This window comes from Manis javanica, chromosome 13 (genome assembly GCF_040802235.1).
Source record: "Manis javanica isolate MJ-LG chromosome 13, MJ_LKY, whole genome shotgun sequence".
In the NCBI taxonomy this organism is placed as follows: domain Eukaryota; kingdom Metazoa; phylum Chordata; class Mammalia; order Pholidota; family Manidae; genus Manis; species Manis javanica.
In genome coordinates this window covers 91,892,396-91,908,102 of record NC_133168.1, presented here as the reverse complement: position 1 = coordinate 91,908,102, position 15,707 = coordinate 91,892,396, and the positions used below count along the sequence as shown (strand labels likewise).

The window sequence follows — 15,707 nt, the reverse complement described above, 5'->3', positions numbered from 1 at the left end:
GCAGTTGGGTATGGGGAGGACTCAATAATATGGGTGAATGTAGTAACCACATTGTTTTTCATGTGAAACCCTCATATGTGTATATCAATAATATCTTAATTTGAAAAATGCTAAAAAAATTTTTAAAGAAAAAAAGTTCAAATAAGTTGCTATATCACAGGACAGAAATATAAAAATATTGTTACATGTTTTTCTCAAGCAGTACTTATAACTAAGTAGTACTTTTCTTTAAGTAGTACTACTAATTGTCACTGTTAATTAGTCCTATTGTGGCTTTGTTCAAACGGTAGCAGGATAGTCCCCAATGCACAACATTATGTCATTTCAAATGAACACCAATTTTTCATACTTTGGTTAAGGTAGTGAACTGTGTGTGTCGTTATTTTCCACTACGCCATGGCTGTGTCTTGCGTTGCCCGTCTAAGCCTGCCAGCGCCCCTGGCCCAGGACCCCGAAGGAGGAGACCCCGCCGAACTGGGGATGTTCACCCGGGACCCCTGCTCCTCGCAAGCCCCGCCCTCATAACAGGCCCGCCCCCAAGGACGCGGGCCCTTCCCTGCTGGCCCCGCCCCTCAGCGTCCAGGCCACGCCCCTCACGACCCGGGCCGGCCCACGCCGAGGAGGCTCCGAGGATTCGTCTCTTCGGTTTGGGTTGCCATGGTAGCGCCCCGCCCGCCTCGCCCAGCCTTTTCCGGTCTCAGTCCTGCGTGGCAGGGCGGGCAGGCGGCCTTGGGCTTTTCGAGCCTTTTCGTCATGGCGGCGCCCTGCTTCCCCTTCTGGGTGCAGCCCGTCGTGGAGGCGCCCCGGTAGCCTCTTTGGGACCCAGCCTCTCTACGTCGCCACGGCTCTCCCTCCTCCCGGCTGCACTAGCGGCTCCCAGGATTCGCCGGAAGTAAAACTTCGGAAGTGAGGCGGTGCCTCTGCCCGGAAGCGACCACGGCGCAGGGAAAGATGGCGGTGGCGGCGGCGGTTAACGCGGTGCCTTGCGGGGCCCGGCCCGGCGGGCATCCCAAGCCCAGGCCGCAGCCGCGCACGCTCCTTGCCGCCGGGCCGGCGCTCATAGCAAGCGGCGATGAGCTGGTGGCCGCCGTGTGGCCGTACCGACGGCTGGCTCTGCTACGGCGCCTCACGGTGCTGCCGTTCGCGGGGCTGCTCTACCCGGCCTGGCTGGGCGCCGCGGCCGCTGGCTGCTGGGGCTGGGACAGCAGCTGGGCGCAGGTCCCTGAGGCCGCGCTGCTGGTGCTCGCCACCATCTGCCTCGTGCACGCTCTCACCGTCCTCTCCGGGCACTGGTCCGTGCACGCGCACTGCGCGCTCACCTGCACCCCGGTAAGTGCGCGGGCTCGAGCCCGACCCCTGCCACCGTCGGGCCTCGCCGCGGGTCGCAGCCACGGGCCCCCAGCGGCGCCTTTCTACCCCTTTAGCGTCGGCTAAATCCTGGTCCCATTGCTGACTTGCTTGTGCAGGTCGCCCCCTTTTTTGAGGTTCCTCCCTGGTCGTTCAGATACGGTAAGGTGATACCTGTAAAAAGGCACTTAACGTAGGGCTCGGCATATGTCGCTGTTTGATGGGGCTTGTTAAATAATGCTAGGTCGCCGTTACTGCTCAGTTGTTTCTCATGGAAACAATCCTGTCTTCCTTCTTATCTGTCTTCTACTTTCGTTTTCAAAGCGTGAGGCTAGACCTGGAGGAGGTTTTGAGAACTCCGCTGCCCAGTGCCCAGAGGCCCTCCCCCATTGTGAGCTTGAAATGCCGATAATTGCAGCCTTTAAGAGAAGCAGGAGCTATCTGCAGGCAAGTGGTTTAACCGCTTGGAGTTTTATAAGGGTAGGGAACAGAACTGCTGTCTGAGTACATCTTCGCAGGTGTGACCCTTAGACTCGAGATCGGAATGAGTGAGAGCTGCCCTGGGTCAGCAGTTGGTGTGATGACTGCGCCACCACCCTCTGGGCCTGACTCAGGTGACACCAGCAGGTTGGGAGCCAGGGGCGCCGAGGTCAGCCTCCAGCCAGCCTCCCCTCTGGCCCCTGGTGTGTGTGTTGGAAGAAGAGGGAAAGCATAGCCCTAAGGCTGTTGAAAGAGTGCAAAGTCCCCTCTTCCCCCTTTGACTCTGAATGTGGGTTAAATTTTCTTTCTCTTCTTAGAGAGTGAAATCTCCCTTATCCCAACAAGCCTTACCTCCAGGGGAGGGACTCAAAATGTCTGGGCTTGGTGGCTTCAAGTCTGTACAATGAAAGACCCCAGTAAGGGTCAGTCAAGTGAAGGAGAGTTGGGGAACTGTGACAGCACCACCACCACCCCCAAACTTCCAGTTGCCTTTGGTCCTGCAGCTAAAAAGTATGACTGTCCACTTTCTCTCCGGGTATCGAGAACAAGGAGACGCCAAGCTGCCTTGGGGTTAGGAAGGGCAGATCTGGGTTTCATTTTCCCCTTCTGTAAAGTGAGAACTGTAACACCTACCTCAGGACACCACTGTGAGAAGAAACCCAGGTGACATCTGCAAGCACCTGGCCTGAGTCCGGCCCTGTGTAACACTTTGCACTTTTCTCCCCTTGCGTTTTACCAAAGCTCCTTGTTGTGTTTTTGTCGTTATTTTCTGCCTCCTTCAGTGGCCTGTGAACTCCCCAAGGGGTGGACCTGTTTCTTAGGGTCACTGCTATGGCACCCCACCACCACCCCAACTCTCAGACACACACATCACATGCCAGAGCAGCGGTGGGGGGGATGCAGCTCAGGACTGTGGAAGCACTAATTAAGCTCCACTCAGTGCCTCCATGTCTCAGGTGCTGAAGGAACTGGTGCACAAAAATACCATTGCCTTCCTGGTGTTCGTAGGGGAGATAGAAGTCACACTCTGCAGTCGGTGCTAAAGAGGGCAAATCAGGACAAGGACGGGCACGTTGTAGGGGAATGTAGATTGGGCTGTCCAGGGGAGCCTCCTGAGAAGGTGACATTTGCACAAATGCCTGAAGCCAGCTGTGTGACCACCTGTTCTGGGCAGAGAAATGGCTTATGCCAAGGCTCTTAGCTGAGGCAAAGATGGGCCTCATCGTCCCTCATCACTCCAGGACAAGACATGACTAGTAAGTTGGGAGGTGGGGCAGCCAGAGGCCAGGCAGGCTGTGGCGGGGCTCAGCTCACATGCTCACAGGGGCAGTGTTCTTTCCGTTGGAGTTCAAGTTGCCGTCAGCACAGCCCTGGGCGTTGGGTCCTGTCTGTGACCTCAGCTTTATGATACGGGACCAGACACACAGTGAGATGGTATCCCTTGTCCTAGTGACAGATTGTGGAGTGACCAAGAGCGTGCTGGGAGCCCATGTTCCAGAACATATCTGCAGAGCCTCTGCACCCACATCCTCCCCAGTAGGGGGCTGAGGAGGGCTCAGCAGTAGCACTTTGCCTCTCGCAGGAATACGACTCCAGCAAAGCGACCTTTGTGAAGGTGGTGCCGACCCCCAACAACGGCTCCACTGAGCTCGTGGCCCTGCACCGCAATGAGGTAGGGACCACCCAGCACAGGGCCTGGGTGGGATACCCAGGCACTGACACCCTGGGTTAGGGGCCCCTGCCACAGCCACACCTTCTCCCACAGGGTGAGGACGGGCAGGAGGTGCTGTCCTTTGAATTCCAGAAGATCAAGTATTCCTATGATGCTTTGGAGAAGAAGCGCTTCCTTCCTGTGGCCTTTCCTGTTGGAAATGCCTTCTCGTTCTACCAGACCAACAGAGGGTTCCAGGAGGACTCGGAGATCCGCATGGCTGAGAAGAAGTTTGGGAGCAACAAGTGAGTCACCGTGTCCCCGTGTGCTATCCCTGCCCAGAGGGCTGGGGCTCTCCCGTGGTCAAAAGCCCAGGTGCCTGGCTGAGTCTGAGGCTCCTCTCCTGTTTGTGCCCTGCTGCACCCACATTAGGGTGCCTGGGATGTGGGAAGGAGGGTCTGCCTTTTTAGAGAGCGTCCCAGGAGAAGGTGGCGGGTGCCCTCTGAGAAGCGTGCTCTAGTCTGGTCTCTCCAGAGCTTGCCTGCTGACGGAGCCCTAGGTGGGCACCTTCACTGTGACACGTACAGTCTTTGTGGGACCTGGCCCACAGCCACCGAGTTGGCTGTTAGTCCTCACTCTGTTGTTGCATCTCTTTGTTCTAACCTTTTCCTAAGCTGTCTCCTTTCTCCTCATCCCCATCCTGGTACTTTAGGAGTGGTGCTAAAAAAAAAAATGGATCAGCAATCACAGTAGCTCTCCTTTGTAGTGGCTAGAATGGCAGACACCCTGCACACGCTGTCTCCTCTGATTGCTGACACTGCCAGTGCTGCATACGACTGAGAGGGCAGAGCTGGGCTTGAAGACCCTGTTGTTTGGCTTCAGAGTCCCTTCCCGGCACCGTCATCATCATTCTAAACCTGAAAACCCTCAGAGCCTGTAGATGACCCTAGTTGACATCGCCAGTTTCCTAGCTACACGGGGCCACTACACGGTGCCACACAGCACACCCTTAGGCCCCTGGTTGCCCATTCCAGGGCCTTTATTGAGGGAGTTTCAGAGAACTCTGGCTGCAGAGCGGCCCTCGCCAATGCGGGGCTTAGTTGTGTTTCAGGCCCCTGGGGACTCCGGATGCCCGGCTACCAGGCCAACCCTGCGCACCTTCACAGCTTCTGCCCCACAGCCGTGTGTCCCTTCTCTGCTCGCCTTGTCACCCAGCCTGATGACAGGTTCTGTCTGATCCCAGTGGTGCTCAGGTGGGCGTCTGCCTGAGGAACCTGGTACTGACTCAGAAGCTTCATCCAGGTTCTGTGGAGCGGGGGGGCCGCAGTCAGCATGCCTGCTCTGGTGCCGTGGGACAAGGGAGGCAGTAGTCGAGCAGAGTGTCCCGTCTGGCTCCTTGTTTCCTGGGGAGGCTTGTGGGACCCCCCACCATGAACAGGGTGGGGGTTTGTCATCTTGCAGGGCTGAGATGGTGGTGCCCGACTTCTCAGAGCTGTTCAAGGAAAGAGCCACGGCGCCCTTCTTTGTGTTCCAGGTAAAGCTGCAGCTGCAGCCCTTCCCCCCATTCCACTCCTCAGGGCTTTCAGAGCCCAAGCCACTGTCACCCCCAAACCTGAAAACCTCTGTCCTCATGGGTCTGAGCCTGTGAGCAGTCCGACTCCACAGTCCCTGGGTGGCGCCTCTATGGACAGACAGGCCACGTCCCACAGGTGTTCTGCGTGGGGCTCTGGTGTCTGGACGAGTACTGGTACTACAGCGTCTTCACACTGTCCATGCTGGTGGCCTTCGAGGCCTCCCTGGTGCAGCAGCAGATGCGGAACATGTCAGAGATCCGGAAGATGGGCAACAAGCCCCACATGATCCAGGTGTGGCTAGCAGGGAGGCCAGATGGGAGGGAGCTCCCTGCCAGGCATGGGATGGGCTGCGACCGGTTCTGAGATGCACCTGCACCATGCCCACACCAAAGCCAGCGCTGACCATACCTGCTCTGGCCCAGGTCTACCGCAGCCGCAAGTGGAGGCCCGTCGCCAGCAGTGAGGTTGTCCCCGGGGACATCGTCTCCATCGGTGAGGCATGGTCCTGCTCCGCCCAAGTGGGAGTCCTCCCTGTGGCTGCTGTCCAATGCCACCCCTGCTCTGCCCTGCAGGCCGCTCCCCACAGGAGAACCTTGTGCCATGCGACGTGCTTCTGCTGCGGGGCCGCTGCATCGTGGACGAGGCCATGCTCACAGGGGAGTCAGTGCCGCAGATGAAGGTGCTTGTGGGGGAGGGGACTCAGTCCCATCAGGTGCATCACCATCCTAGTCACAGGGGCAGGAGAGAGCAGAGGGCTGGGCCAGGACCCCACCCAGGTGCAGCCCTGGCACAGGAGGCTAGAGGAGGCAGAGGGCAGACAGTAGGTAGCAGGAGCTGCCGGGCTCCCTGAACAAGAACAGAATGGGAGTGTGGAAAGAAAAAGAGATGAGAAAGGCCACGCCATGGGGTGGGGTTGGACGTCTAGGCCAGGAATCAGGGATAGCAGACTCAGAGGGTATGGACCCTACAGAGGGTCCAGGCAGGGAGCCAGCTCTCAGGATCTGGGGTATGGAGGAGGGGGCTGGGGTGTACCAGCCTCACTGTCCTCCCCAGGAGCCCATTGAAGACCTCAGCCCTGACCGCGTACTGGACATCCAGGCTGACTCCCGGCTTCACGTCATCTTTGGGGGCACCAAGGTGGTGCAGCACATTCCCCCCCAGAAGGCCACCACGGGCCTGAAGCGTAGGTGCCTCGGGGGCGTCTGGAGGTGTCCTGACCGCACCACCCCTGATCCCTGCACGTCCATTTGGTTGTGCATGAGTCAGGAGGAGCAAACGTGAATGACGCATGCTCCGCTTATCTCCACAGCGGTCGACAACGGGTGTGTGGCCTACGTCCTCAGGACCGGGTTCAACACGTCCCAGGTGTGGTGCCCTGCCCAGCTCTGGGGAGGTGGGCCATGGGGTGGGTGGCAGACAGTCAAGACAGTGGCCCTTTCAGACCCCAGAACGTCCACCCCATAGGCTCACTGTGACAGCAGGTACTGGGCCACGAGCCAGGGTACACAGGTGACCCCCCCCAGACCAGGCCCACTGCCCCCCTGTCTGTGGTTTCAGGGGGAGCACAGACAAAACGGGCTGTAACCACACATTTTGGGGTTGTGCGCAAAGTCATTCCCTTAAGCTTTCCATTGAAGTACTGTCTGGTAGAGGTGGTGGCCAGACCTCCTTCCAGAAAACTCAGGCCTCCATCTCAGCCACGTCCTTCCCCAACCCCTAGGTCTTGGCCGAGCTGTGGCCACCTGCATTGCGTAGTGGTTCCTTGAACAGCTGTGCGGTTGGCTGCTGGACTGGGTGGGCCTGGGGCAAGTACTCCCCATCAGCAGAGAGCTTCTGCCCAGACGCTTTCAGCTGGAGGAGGCACCTCCGTCCCCCAGGAAAGCCTCTGTCCCTCCCTCCCCATAGGGCAAGCTGCTGCGCACCATTCTCTTTGGGGTCAAGAGAGTGACCGCAAACAACCTGGAGACCTTCATCTTCATCCTCTTCCTCCTGGTTTTTGCCGTTGCCGCAGCTGCCTATGTGTGGATCGAAGGTAAGCGGTGCTGCCCTCCACCCGTCTCCTGGGCCCTGTCCGCATGGCCCTGTCCCCAGGCTGGCAGGCCCACTCTCCTCAGGCACCAAGGACCCCAGTCGGAACCGCTACAAGCTGTTTCTGGAATGCACGCTGATCCTCACCTCGGTTGTGCCTCCGGAGCTGCCCATCGAGCTGTCGCTGGCCGTCAACACCTCCCTCATTGCCCTCGCCAAGCTCTGTGAGTGCCCGAGGCAGAGCCGGGGTGCCAGGTGGGCTTGGGCCTAGCAGGATCCCTGACCCTGGCTCCCTCCTCCCAGACATGTACTGCACGGAGCCTTTCCGGATCCCCTTTGCTGGCAAGGTGGAGGTGTGCTGCTTTGACAAGACGGGGACCTTAACCAGCGACAGCCTAGTGGTGCGCGGAGTGGCCGGGCTCAAGTGAGTGGGGGTGGGGAGGCTTGGGCCTTGAGGCGTCAGTGGAGGGCCCTCTGGAAGCTCATGGGACAGAGCTGCCCTGCCTCCGCCCCTACAGTGAGAGGTGTGTGCAGTGTATTGCAGAGGTCCGGTCCGAGGTCCTTCCCATGCACTTCTCAGTGTGAGAGAGCAGCTTGGGGGCCCACCTTGGGCCCTGGGCAGCCACGTGACCTCTGGGTGTGTGCATGAGAGGGCTCAGGTGTCACAAGGCCCAAAACGATGCCCTGCAGGCCCTCTAGTGACTGTACAGGGTGGGGGCCCATCCCTTGCCCTGGTTGCAATTCCTGGGGTTCCAGCTCACCTCTACCCTGTAACGAGCTGTTCCCCATCCTTACAGAGATGGAAAGGACGTGACTCCTGTGTCCAACATCCCCGTAGAAACACACCGGGCCCTGGCCTCATGCCACTCACTCATGCAGCTGGATGATGGCACCCTTGTGGGTGACCCGCTCGAGAAGGCCATGCTGACAGCTGTGGACTGGACGCTGACCAAAGGTGAGGGGCTGGAGCCTTAGGCCCAGTTGGAACCAGCTGCCAGCTTTCACTGCCACAGGCCGGGGGCTGCACCCCTCAGAAGAGACCTGTGTGCCCAACTTGGGCAGGCAGTCCCCTAGGTGGGTGAGCATAGGCTCACCTCTGATCTGGGATAGCCCGCGTCCTTAGGTGTCCCCCTGGGTTGGAACCTGCCTGGTCCCGCCTAAAGCCGTGGGACAGGGTCCTCCCAACCCATGTCTCACTCTGACCCCTCCTGGTTCTAGGAGTTCCCAGAGGCCCTGCGTCTGGGTGCAGGAGGTGGGAGGGACTGAGGGGGAAGGCGGGGGCTTGGCTTCTCTGTGGAGCGAAGGTCCTCAGGACTCGTACTTATTTGTTTCCAGATGAGAAAGTATTCCCCCGAAGTATTAAAACTCAGGGGCTGAAAATTCACCAGCGCTTTCATTTTGCCAGTGCCCTAAAGCGAATGTCCGTGCTCGCCTCCTATGAGAAGCTCGGCTCCACCGACCTCTGCTACATGGCAGCCGTGAAGGGGGCCCCTGAAACGCTGCACTCCATGGTGAGCCACCCCGGCCCCAGGGGGGAGGGGGCATGGGGCATTCAGTGACATCCCCCTGCATTCCCTGCAGTTCTCCCAGTGCCCACCTGACTACCACCACATCCACACGGAGATTTCCCGGGAAGGAGCCCGTGTGCTGGCGCTGGGGTACAAGGAGCTGGGGCACCTCACCCACCAGCAGGTAAGGCCCACCTGTGGGGCCCTCACCCTGGTGGCCCCCATCCCCTGCAGCACTGCCACCCTAGTAGGCAGCGTTTCCTCTTCCTCCTCCTTGCCCTCTACCTTTAGTGGCACTCAGTCCTCTGTCCCTTCTCCACCGTGTCCTATCCAGTCCAGCTCCCAAGGCTCCCTCCTGCAGAGCCCAGCCAGGCCCACGTCTGCCCAGCCTCCTGCCCCACACCCAGTGGTCCTTGCACACACACACCCTGCCCCGGGAATGCTAAGAAGGCCCTCAGACCCCCTGCGTCCGGCCCACTCTGCCCCTGCCCTTCCCAGTCACCTCAGTCTCGGGGCGTCTCCAGCTTTCACTTGTGTCCAGTGTCCCGTCAGCCATTGGCTCTCCTCTCACCTCCACTGCCAGCACTGCGTCTGTATCTGCTTCTATCCTGCCTCTCAGCCAGTCAGTCTGCTGGGCCTTCCAGAGCACATGCCAGGTCGGGGCCCTAAGTCTGGAGTCCCAAACGGGGCCTGCTCACAGCACCCCAACCCATCTGCCCCCATCCCCTGCCTCATGCCCCTCTGTGTTCTGATTTCTGTGATTTTCTTTATTTCATGTCTCCTCCAGTAGAGGGCAGTCTCCATTGGGGGAGGGGGCTTTAGTTTCTGGTGTGAGGTAGTGTGAGCATGGGCTCACTGGTTAACAGAGTCCCAGTTTTTCTGTCTGGGAAGCCAAGCCACAGTGAAGGTGCCGTGGTGGGAGGCACAAGACCACCAGCCATGTCCAAGCCCTGGTGCCTCCACGGTGCCCCAGCGCCCTCCTGTTCCTCTCACCTGCTGACCCTTGAGTGTCCTGTGAGGATAGGGCTTTCCCTGACCTCCCCTTCCTACCCCTACCGTCCAGCACATTGTCAGAGCTCAGAAATGGAGGGGCAGGGATGGGTCACAAGGGCACCCCCGTGTCCCTACACAGGCCCGGGAGGTCAAGCGGGAGGCCCTGGAGTGCAATCTCAAGTTTGTGGGCTTCATCGTAGTCTCCTGCCCGCTCAAGGCCGACTCCAAGGCTGTGATCCGCGAGATCCAGAACGCATCCCATCGGGTATGACTGCCGGACCCCTCCCCGCCAGACCACTGGGCAGTGGGCAAACCAGTCTCGGCAGTTCCTTCCAGAGGGGGAATTGTGACAGCAGGGGACAATTCCACACTCGGTGGGGCAAGTTGGGGTGGTGTGTAGGTCTCAGCAGTAAGGACACCATGAATTTTGGCTGAACTCTGTCGTGGCTCAGGTGCTCACGCTGTCCCAGGCCTGAGGATGCTGTGGGACCCAGCCTGTGCCCACCCTGGTCACATCACTTCTCGGGCCTCAACTTCCCTGGGAAGTGAGTGCAGTGCCCCCACTCCACCCCGTCCTCAGGAAGAGGGGCTGCAGCTGGGGCAGGGGATGTGGAGGCAATTCCCAGACAGCTGCATCTGTCTGTCCTGCTGGTTTGTTTTCTAGTCTGGGACCCAAGATGCAGTGCAGGGTGTGGGAGGTCAGCAAGCAGTCTCAGAGGGACTGGCCCCAATCAGGCTTTAAGCCAGGTGGCGGGAGCATGTGTCCATCTGCTGCCTGGGGCAGCTACCAAGCCATGAGGGTCCACACCAAGGGCCGGTTCTCAGTTTATATTAAAAGTGAAGCTGCGGATGTTCTCAGACAAGAACAGGTATATAAGTTGTTTGCATAAAACATCACTGGGGGGTGGGTTATGGCCTCTGGAAGCCTGTTCCCCGTTAGGGGACAGGACCTACTTCTGTGGCTTTCCTCGGAGGGGACTCAAATCTCCAGATCTCTGGGCTGGAGTTCTGACCTGCTGAGCCCTGCCCTGCTGAGCCTCTGCCCTCTCCCCAGGTGGTCATGATCACAGGTGACAACCCTCTCACTGCCTGTCATGTGGCCCAGGAGCTGCATTTCATTGAGAAGGCGCACACGCTGATCCTGCAGCCTCCCACGGAGAAAGGTGAGGCCACCCTATGTGGCTACGGGCAGGGGGCACCTTGAGTCCAAGAATAGCTTCATCTGGTGGCCTGCTTGCATGCCAGGCCTGAGAGTAGGTCACCGAATATCAGTGACACAAGCCTGTAGATCTCAACCCTGCCCTGTGCTCAGGCCATCTGGCCACGGAGCTCTACACCCACATGTCCAGCAGCGCAAGGGCAATCACTAGTTCTAAGATGAGGGACAATTTCCAAACTGGGCAGTTGGTTGTAGTCACACCAATCCATGTTTCATCTCTTCACACCCACCTTGGGTCTGGCAGGCTGTCTTCATGACAGGTGCTCCTCTCTGGAGCACTCGGACAGCGGGTGTTCATGCTCACCATGGCCGGACCCCTCACACAGGCCAGGACAGCCTGCAGTACCACAAGGGTTTCCTCTGCCCCACATGAGAGGGCTTGCCATCCCCACGCACCATGTAGGGGGAAGCTGACCAGGTTTGCTATTAAGGGTTTGAACCCAGGCATCCTGATTCCAGAGCTCATGGCCTCTGGCAACTCCTGAGTAACCATGTTGGCTGCAAGTGGTGCCCCAGAGTCAGACCAATAGAGGGGCAAGTGCAGTCCCTGCGCCTCTGGCTGGTGGAGTGGGATCTGTCAGATGGCACAGGATGGTGCCCAGTGTAGGGCCTGGGTCAGGAGGGACATTCACTGCGGGTCACTGAGCTGTAGGCCAGAGGAGGGTGCTGGTATGGCCCAGCAGGGCAGCTTCCGAGACCTTTTCAGCCATCTCGTGGTCTGCACTGTTAGTCGCAGATTCCTGTCCTAGCCCCAGACACTGGGCTTCTTGAAAGCTCAAGGGTCACGGGCAAATGACCCAGAAGTGGCTGTCAGGACTGTTAATGGGCAAGCAAAGCCGCTGTAACAAAGTGGCCACAACAACAGCAGGTGGAGGTTTTCCTTCCAGCCAAGGCAGCCCAGAGTGAGCCATCCAGGGCTGGTGAGCCATCTTTGGTACTCAGTGGCTGTACCTAAGCCAGCCAGCTGGAAAGAGGAAGTGGATGGCAAGCAGTGTCTGTCCTGAGGAAGTTACTGCAGTGTCCTAGCCCTGGGAAAGCAGGGTCTCAGGCAGGCCCCAGGGACGGGGGGTTCATTGGGTTAGGGGCCAGTTGTGGGGTGTCTCGCTTCTGAGGTCAGGCTGCTTGGGTTTGAATCTGGCCCTGTCACATGGTCTTAGGCTCTGGGTTCTCAGAGGGTTCTGGATGATACCAGTGAGGTGTCTGGGGCCCAGGGTGCAGGTTGGTGTGGAGAGGGGTTGGGAGTGTGGGGTGGGGGCCAGGAAATACTGGGACCGTATCCGGGGATCCAAGCAAGGGGGTCTGCCAGAGCAGCTGAGCCATGGCCCTTACCTGGGTACCGGCCCTGCAGGTGGGCCCTGTGAGTGGCGCTCCATCAATGGCAGTGTCACACTGCCCCTGGCCCGAGGCTCCCTGAAGGCACTGGCCCTGGAGCATGCGCTCTGCCTCACGGGTGACGGCCTGGCCCACCTGCAGGCTGAGGACCCCCAGCAGCTGCTTTGCCTTATCCCCCACGTGCAGGTGTTTGCCCGCGTGGCCCCCAAACAGAAGGTGGGTAAAAGGGGTGGTGGGATTGGGCAGGGCCCTGGGGGATGCACAGCCCTTACTTGGCCTATCTCTTGCCCATGCAGGAGTTTGTCATCACCAGCTTGAAGGAGCTGGGCTACGTGACCCTCATGTGTGGGGATGGCACCAATGATGTGGGCGCCCTGAAGCATGCTGATGTGGGTGAGCCCTGCAGGCTGGGCTGCTGCTCCTCCATCATCCTGTCACATGGGCTTAACATCAGAGACACCGAGGCAGCGGGGCAATGGGGCAGGGCCTAGTGGATTGGGGGTACAAGGGGCTGCAAGGCCAGGGAGGGACATGGGTGTTTGAGCAACAGCATGGCGGGGCCAGGGAGGCTCCAAGGGCCAGACAGGTTGGTTTGCTCGGGCCACTGGGTACCATGTAGGGATTGTGTGGGAGCTTAGGGCTGAGTTCCAAGGCCAGGGGGAGAGGGGACAGTGGAAGCTAAAATGTTTGCCAGCATTTTTGTAGCCTTGGATCTGTGCTGACAATGCAGACATCAAACTGATGTTTGACAATTTAATGCAGTCTTGATGCTTTTCACATGTTTGTGTGTTTTATTTACCAACTACAGCATCTGTCACTTACCGCTTATCGCTTAGAATTACAGTTCTTGCCGATAAACTTCTTTTAATTCTGACCTATCCAGTGTTAAGTGCATTTGGGGTTTTATTGTGTTTTAAAGCAGTTTGTAGAAAGTAAGATAGACCTCTGAGAGGCACTCGCTGGGGAGGTGGGGAGGTTTGGCTCCGGGGCCGCTAGCTCCATCCCTGGGTGAGCAGGCCCCTGCGCCTCCCCTGGGCGGACATACACATGCACGCTCCCCGCAGGTGTCGCGCTCCTAGCCAATGCGCCTGAGCGGGTGGTTGAGCGGAGGCGGCGGCCCCGGGACAGTCCCATCCTGAGCAGCAGCGGAGTCAGGGCCACCTCCAGGGCGGCCAAGCAGAGGTCGGGGCTCCCGCCCCCCGAGGAGCAGCTAGCCTCACAGCGGGTGAGTCCTGGGAGGGGGGGCACCTGTGCCCCCTTTGTCGCTGGGTCTCACCCCCTGCTGTCTACCCCACAGGATCGCCTGAGCCAGGTGCTACGGGACCTCGAGGACGAGAACACACCTATCGTGAAGCTGGGAGATGCCAGCATCGCAGCACCCTTCACCTCCAAGCTCTCATCCATCCAGTGCAGTGAGTCCTGCCACACACCACTCCCCTCTTCCCTCCCAGGCCCTCTGGCCGGAACCCCTGCCCACACCTGCCTGCCCCCCCCCCCCCAGTCTGCCACGTGATCAAGCAGGGCCGATGTACATTGGTGACGACACTGCAGATGTTCAAGATCCTGGCGCTCAATGCCCTCATCCTGGCCTACAGCCAGAGTGTCCTCTACCTGGAGGGCGTCAAGTTCAGTGACTTCCAGGCCACACTTCAGGGGCTGCTGCTGGCCGGCTGCTTCCTCTTCATCTCCCGCTCCAAGGTAGGCGGGGACAGGAGCAAAGCAGGACCTCCTGCAGCAGCCTAGGGGTACCCTCTGCCTCTCAAAGCCATGGCACCTGCCCCAGAGGTGCTGGGAGGCTTCTTGGAATGGTGTCCTTAGGCCAGTCAGGACAGGCTCGTGGAGATGCTGCTGTGTGTCGACCATTTTGTCCTCACAGCAGCCCTTAGGGTGGAACTGTCATCGTCACGTTATGATGGGGCAGGGCAGGTGCCCACCAAGGCTCCTCGGAGTTCCACACTCTCCACAGGCTAGGGTCTTGGGTGGGCCACACAGCGCACATAGGCAGGGAGAGGGCAGACGTGGGACAATTGTCAGGACCACTCAGAAAGCATGCAGGATGAGGAAAACCACAAAGTGGGTTACAGGCTATGGCAGAGAGCCTCAGGGTCAGTTGGGGAAGTCTGTGTGAGGCTGACACCAGTGACATCCAGGCTAACTCTTCAAAGAAGGGAGCCAGCCAGGAATGAGGTGGAAAGGCTATGGGAGCTGATACGAGGAAGCCCTGGTGGCTGGAGTGGGGCTGGGGGCAACCATGAGCCCCGAAGAGGCTTTGAGTTTATTCTAGAGTGGGGAAAAAGGGCGACATCTGAAATCAGCCGCAGGGGGCAAGTGAAGCTCTGGGGGTCACCAGGATCTGGTGACTGCTGTCTGCACAAAACTTGAAGGAGGCAGGCAGGGGGCCCCAGAGTAAGCCTGCGCCTGACCCCAATCCTGCCACTGCAGCCCCTCAAGACCCTCTCCCGGGAGCGGCCCCTGCCTAATATCTTCAACGCCTACACTGTCCTCACGGTTGTGCTCCAGTTCTGCGTTCATTTCCTGAGTCTTGTCTACCTGTATGGCGAGGCCCAGGCCCGGAGCCCTGAGAAGTGAGTGCTGCCTGGCACAGGGGTGGACAGGGTGCTCCCAAGAGGAGGTGGTGTCCCTGTGGTCGGGGTGGCAGGAGGGCATGCACAGGCAATGGCCAGGGCCAGGGCCAGGCCAGTAGGGTAGGTCAGGCAGGGTGCTGGCTCTGCAGGGTCAGGGAGAGTCACAAAGGGGCCTGTCCCCCATGCATCCCCGCAGACAGGAGCAGTTTGTGGACCTGTACAAGGAGTTTGAGCCGAGCTTGGTCAACAGCACCGTGTACATAATGGCCATGGCCATGCAGATGGCCACCTTTGCCATCAACTATAAGGTGAGACCCAGCCCCTGCCCGAGCTCACCCTGCCCATCTCAGCCCCATGGTACATGGCCGTCCATCCACCTGTCCCCAGGGCCCGCCCTTCATGGAGAGCTTGCCAGAGAACAGACCCCTGGTGTGGAGCCTGGCCGTGTCACTCCTGGCCATTGTAGGCCTGCTCCTGGGCTCCTCGCCTGACTTCAACAGCCAGTTTGGCCTTGTGGACATCCCTTTGGAGGTGAGTGGCCCTGTGGACAGTGGGGCCCTGGGACTCGGCTTGGGCCCATCTGCAGGCATCCAGCTCACCAACGCTCCCTGCCCCACAGTTCAAGCTGATCATCGCTCAGGTCCTGCTCCTGGACTTCTGCCTGGCGCTCCTGGCTGACCGTGTCCTTCAGTTCTTCCTGGGGACCCCGAAGCTGAAAGTGCCTTCCTGAGGCAGCGGTGCCGGCACCTGCTACCCACTCTGTTGCCACTGGGCAGGAGCCCCCACCATGAGGCTGGCCCAGCCTTCCCCACAAGACTGAGCTGGGGCCCCCACATGGCTGTTGGCCTGGCTGGTAGAACCAGCCCCAGGCCAGCACCTTTGGTAAATAAAGCAGCATCCAGGATTTTAAGAAACCCAGCCTCCACCTCTGTCTGCACCACAGGTGGGGTCATGGGGCAGGGTGGTCACAGAGGAAGGTCCTGGCACCCT

The 15,707-nt window shown here is 59.3% G+C and overlaps 1 protein-coding gene across 2 annotated transcripts; it reads left to right on the top strand.

Moving 5' to 3' along the window:
- Positions 1–694: 694 nt before the first annotated feature.
- On the top strand, positions 695–15,631 carry ATP13A1 (ATPase 13A1). Of its 2 annotated transcripts, XM_017667260.3 has the most exons (26): positions 696–1,329; positions 3,410–3,499; positions 3,593–3,783; positions 4,940–5,012; positions 5,188–5,343; positions 5,475–5,544; positions 5,625–5,731; positions 6,106–6,235; positions 6,362–6,417; positions 6,958–7,084; positions 7,167–7,304; positions 7,384–7,504; positions 7,878–8,035; positions 8,416–8,591; positions 8,662–8,772; positions 9,721–9,846; positions 10,636–10,744; positions 12,149–12,348; positions 12,429–12,525; positions 13,197–13,357; positions 13,430–13,544; positions 13,634–13,830; positions 14,575–14,717; positions 14,914–15,025; positions 15,105–15,248; positions 15,337–15,631. In XM_017667260.3, exons 1-26 carry the CDS (start codon positions 952–954, stop codon positions 15,445–15,447), a joined length of 3,597 nt encoding a protein of 1,198 aa, XP_017522749.2. In that variant the 5' UTR covers positions 696–951; the 3' UTR covers positions 15,448–15,631. The 2 variants fall into 2 exon arrangements, with proteins under 2 accessions (XP_036852107.1, XP_017522749.2); XM_036996212.2 differs by lacking the exon at positions 9,721–9,846 and having other exon boundaries at positions 695–1,329.
- Positions 15,632–15,707: the final 76 nt, after the last annotated feature.

Excerpts from the sequence above, each read along its gene's own strand:
- ATP13A1 (XM_017667260.3), top strand. The coding sequence starts at position 952 with ATGGCGGTGGCGGCGGCGGTTAACGCGGTGCCTTGCGGGGCCCGGCCC. Across the intron at positions 7,305-7,383 it reads CATTGCCCTCGCCAAGCTCT|ACATGTACTGCACGGAGCCT; the intron begins GTGAGTGCCCGA and ends CCCTCCTCCCAG. Across the intron at positions 7,505-7,877 it reads CGCGGAGTGGCCGGGCTCAA|AGATGGAAAGGACGTGACTC; the intron begins GTGAGTGGGGGT and ends CCATCCTTACAG.